Source organism: Mandrillus leucophaeus, unplaced genomic scaffold (genome assembly GCF_000951045.1).
Source record: "Mandrillus leucophaeus isolate KB7577 unplaced genomic scaffold, Mleu.le_1.0 Scaffold267, whole genome shotgun sequence".
Classification (NCBI taxonomy): Eukaryota; Metazoa; Chordata; class Mammalia; order Primates; family Cercopithecidae; genus Mandrillus; species Mandrillus leucophaeus.
In genome coordinates this window covers 1,581,783-1,586,957 of record NW_012102776.1, presented here as the reverse complement: position 1 = coordinate 1,586,957, position 5,175 = coordinate 1,581,783, and the positions used below count along the sequence as shown (strand labels likewise).

The 5,175-nt window shown below is 37.5% G+C and overlaps 1 protein-coding gene across 3 annotated transcripts in view; it reads right to left on the bottom strand.

The window, feature by feature from the left end:
* Positions 1-5,175, bottom strand: part of BIRC2 (baculoviral IAP repeat containing 2) — a 38,321-nt gene that overhangs the window by 16,465 nt on the left and 16,681 nt on the right. For all 3 annotated transcript variants that reach the window (XM_011984392.1, XM_011984394.1, XM_011984393.1), the window contains exons 4-5: positions 1,172-1,250; positions 435-483 (exon numbers count right to left, since the gene is read on the bottom strand). In XM_011984392.1, the coding sequence (XP_011839782.1) occupies positions 435-483; positions 1,172-1,250 (128 nt within the window). The remainder of the gene's footprint in view (positions 1-434; positions 484-1,171; positions 1,251-5,175) is intronic.

Below are 5,175 nucleotides of genomic sequence, written 5' to 3'. Positions count from 1 at the left end.
AAAAAATATTTATTAGCTGACTTCCCAGTATTTTTCCCTATGACTTCAGAAACTCTTCTAAAAAGTACATACTTTCATTCCTACATTTGTTTTTCTTTGGAGACCAAGTCTCGCTCTGTCACCCAGGCTGAAGTGCAATGGCACAATCTCAGTTCACTGCAACCTCTGCCTCCTGGGTTCAAGCAATTCTCCTGCCTCAGCCTCCCGAGTAGCTGAGACTACAGGCACATCACGCCCGGCTAATTTTTGTATTTTTAGTAGAGATGGGGTTTTACTATGTTGGCCAGGCTGGTCTCGAACTCCTGACCTCAGGTGATCTGCCAACCTCGGCCTCTCAAAGTGTTGGGATTACAGGCATGAGCCACTGCTCCCAGCCTATTCCTAAAATTCTTATAAAAATTTACACTCTATACTTAAAATTATTTCATACATACTTGGTGGGTCAGCATTTTCGTCTCCAGTAGTATCCGAAGTTGACAACAGCTACGAAACAAGAGAAAAGTTAATAGGTAAAATCAGATCTCCCCAACAATCTGAAAGGAACAACACTAAAGTAAGTTTATGTTAAGTAAATGTATATATTCTTTTGAGAACTGAGTGATTTATGACCTTTACTTTGCTTTCTTTCACCCTAATCACATAGATTTCCTTAAATTTCATGTTATCCCAAATTAGAATTCAAGTATTTCTCTAGTTTCAGCAAAGTAGAAAAATGTATCAGTGGTTTCTCATTTCATTAGGAAAATAAGATTTTAACTGGGTTACTCTCAAAGGGTCTCAGAGCCTAACAAGTTATTTTTTGTTTGTTTTTCTGGAAAACTGCAAAGAGACACTAAAGCTCCTTCTCCAATCCCATCACAAATTTGTACAGTGGCAGCATAAATGATTTTTCAAAATAGTAAAAACAAACAACAATCTTTTTAAAAAGCCCTAAACAATCAAGTTGATTACAAAAGTAAAAATCAAAGTTATCATTAACATGAATGAAAATATGTACCTACAATTAATAAAAGAGAAGTAAGTATAATTTCTAATATAGGTTGGTACAAAAGTGATCACGATTTTGGCCATGATTTTCCATGGCAAAAACCACGATCACTTTTGCACCAACCTAATAGTATTTTTATTATAAAGCAGAATTCAAAGTTGTTAATTTTAAAAATGTATTTACCTGTTCAAGAAGATGAGGATATCTACCTTGAATCTCATCAACAAACTCTTGGCCTTTCATTCGTATCAAGAACTCACACCTAAAACATATGAGGAAAATTATTTTTTTAAATTGTTTCATATCAAATATAACCTGATCATTCTAGAAAAAATGGATTTCAAATCTTTCATTGTATCCCATAGTAAAAACATTTTACATCACAACCCAGAACACATACATATCTAATAGGAACAAAATTATCATAAAACCACATACATCTTACCGTGTGTTATATATCATGGTATTTTCTAATTCAATCCATTAACACAACAACAACAAAAAGAAAAGCGTCTGCACCTACAAAGGGGAACAAGTTGACTCCCAAAAAACACTATTATATGCAATTTATTTTGCGCTTAAAGTGAACTACTTAACAGTTTCAGATACTATTAACTCAGTTTTCCTACAACGTGATCTTTCACAATATAACTGCTCATCTTTCTTCAATGTTCACTCTTCCATTACATTTGAGCCACAATCCACTACCTTCCCTCCAAAAAATATGCAATCAAATATTTTTATCTATATATAATGTGACAGTGTTTCTCAAATATTTGTTTTTAAACTGATAGGGCTTCTTGAAGATGTGCCAAGAAGTTCACATATCATCTATATCCATTCTATTCCTTTTGTTTCTTCAACAAATGATACTATACAACAGGATATACGTATTTAAAAAAAAAAAAAAAAAAAAACCTCTGACCTATGCCCACATATATGCAAAAATAGCTAAAATAAAAGTAAAAAATGGATCGTATACCTAAATATAAAACCTAAAATAATAAAACTTTAGGAAAAAGTACAGGAGAAAAATCCTTTTGTCTTTACATTAGGTAAAGAATTATTAGACAAAAGACCAAAAACATATTCCACAAAAGATAAAATTGATAAATTGACATCATCAAAATTGAAAACATCTGCTCTTCAAAAGATGTTAAAAAATGAAAAGCCACAGACTCAAAGAAAGTTTGCAAGAGTGACATCAGCAAGATGGCAGACTAGGAGACACCAGCCTTCTTCCACCCACAAAAAACAATAAAGAGACAGCTATCCACAAACAAATACAGCTCTGGAAGAACTCAATAGCCCAATCAGCCTACAGCAATACAGTGAGAAAAAAAAAAAAAAAAGAGAGAGAATAACCACACAGAAAGGACTGCTGGGAGATCTCCTTAGCAGAGACATCTGGAGACGGCTAAGAACAAGGGGTGAGGGCTATCTGTATCAGTCATGTGGTGAGTGCCATCACAGTCCTCAGTGGCAAAGACTGCTAGGCTCCTCCCCAGAGCAGGTCCCTGGAGACCCCAATAACCCTCAGGATAGCCACAGACTTCCTGCAGGTTTCACAGTGAAGGACCCTATAGTGTTCATTGATGTCAACTGCAGTAGCCTACTCTGCAGAGGACACTGACAGCTTTCACCATTAAGGTAACCAGCACCCAGCACTGCTGTGAACCCCCTGGAGAGGGAGACACTACTGCACTCCTCACCCTGAAAAAAAGCAGCTCTTGCACTGCCCAGAGACAGTGCAGCCCCTCACCCCCACACATGCCCCAGACCCCAGAGCCACAGGTGCTCCACGTGTACTTGCATGTAAGACCCTTGCTCTGTGGCTGCTCTAATCATACACTTTCCAGATCCCAGCTCTCTGGCTGCTCTGCACACCTGCACTCCACACCCAACTTAAAGGCTGCTCTATGTGCACCCACATCTGAGGCACTAGAAGCACCACTGCTGCAGGCTAGTCAACATCCTGAACCCCAGACCCGCTGTCTTTCTGCAGGCACTTGCACTCCAAACCTTGGCTCTGTAGCTGCCCCACAGGTGTCCACGCCATCAGAGACATCAGTGCTGCCACCAACACCAACACAACAAAGCCCAAAGCCAGAACCTGTGCCAAAAAGAATCCCCTTGGCCACGATGTCTCCCATGGGAGAAAAAGTGATCAAGAGGTCCCTAGCAGCCTCTGCCACCAAAAAAAACCTTGCTGCTGGTATGGATACCTGCAGCCTTGGATGTTGAGGACCCCTGCAATCCTCACTGACAATGATCTGGGGTAAGAGAGCTACATGGAGTTTACAATGCTGGGCTTTCCACAGAGCCAGAACCACCACACCTACTGGCTGGCACCCTCACACTCACCCACAGGCAAATGTCTTTGCTCAAAAAAAAAAACTAATCTATAATGTCTGAATGTAATTATTCCATCAAATACACAGATAACAACAGAAGGCCACAAGAAACAGAAAGAAAAAAAAAAAAGAAACATGACATTACCAAAGAAACACAGTAATTTTCCATAACCACCCCCAAAGAAAGGGAGATCTATCAACTAACAGATAAAGAATTCAAAACAATTGTTTCAAGCAAACTCAGTGAGCTACAAAAGAACACAGATAATGAAATAAAAAAATATATACAAACAAATGAGAAATTCAACAGAGATAGGAATAATAAAAAGAAACATTCAGGAGCTGAAGAACATAACAACAAAAAAAATGCAATAGAGAGCATCAACAGCAGACCTGATTAAGCAGAAGAAAGAATCTGTGAACTCAAAGGCAGGTCATCTGAAATGATCTAGTCAGAGGAAAAAAAAAGAAAAAAGAAAAAAGGAATAGTGGAGAAAGCCTATCTGAATTATAGGACACCATCAAGCAAAACAATATTTGCATTTTAAGAATTCAAGGCCAGGAACAATGGCTCACACATGTATTCCTAGCACTTTGGGAGGTCGACACGGGTGGATCACATGAGGTCAGGGGTTCAAGACCAGCCTGACCAACATGGCAAAACCCTGTCTCTACTAAAAATATAAAAATTAGCCAGGCATGGTGGTGCGCACCTGTAGTCCCAGCTACGTGGGAGGCTGAGGCAAGAGAATTGCTTGAACCTGGGAGGTAGAGGCTGCAGTGAGCTGAGATCATTCCACTGTACTCCAGCCTGGGTGACAGAACAAGACACCATCTAAAAAAACACCAAGAAAACAAAAAACAAACTCAAGAATTCAAGAAGGAAAAGAGAGAAAGGGCAGAAAGATGATTTAAAAAAAAACAATGGCTGAAAACTTCATAAACCTAGGGAAAGATAAGATGTCCAGGTACAGGAAGTTCATAAGACCTTATAAAGATTCAACCCAAAAAAGATTTCACTGACACATATTATAATGAAACTGTCAAAAATAGAAGATGAAAGAGAATTTAAAAACTGTAATAGAAAAGAAACTCATTTTCTACAAGGGAATCCCTATAAGACCATAAGTGGATTTCTCTGCAAAAACCTTGCAGGCCAGGAGAAAGTTGGATATATTCAAAGTGCTGAAAGAAAAAACTGCCAGACAAGAATATGTATCCCAGCAAAGCTGTCCTTCAGAAATGAAAGAGATGTAAACAGTCCCAGACAAACAAAAGCTGAGGGAGTTTATCACCACTAGATGCGCCTTACAAGAAATGCTGAAGAGTTCTTCAAATTGAAACGAAAGGACACTAATTAGCAACATGGAAACATACGAAAGTATAAAACTCACTGGTAAGATACATATCTAATCAAATTAAGAATATTCTAAATTTATAATAATCATGTGTAAATTACTTAATTCTAAAATACAGGTTTTTTAAAAAAAGTATTAAAAACTATAGCTTCAATACTTTTTTCATGAATATACAATATAAAATGATGCAAATAATGACATCAAAAACATAAAATATATGCAGGAAGGTCTGAGTAAGAGTACAGTTTTTTATGCAATTGAAATTAAATTGTTAATGCTTGAAATAGACTACTATAACTAACTATAAGATGTTCTACATAAGCCTCATGATAGCCACAAAGTAGAAACCAATAGTAGATGCACAAAAGATATAAAGGAATCAAAGCATACCACCACAGAAAATCATCTAAACACAAAGGAAGACAGCAAGAGAGGAAGAAACAAAGAATCTGCCAAACAACCAGAAAACAATTAC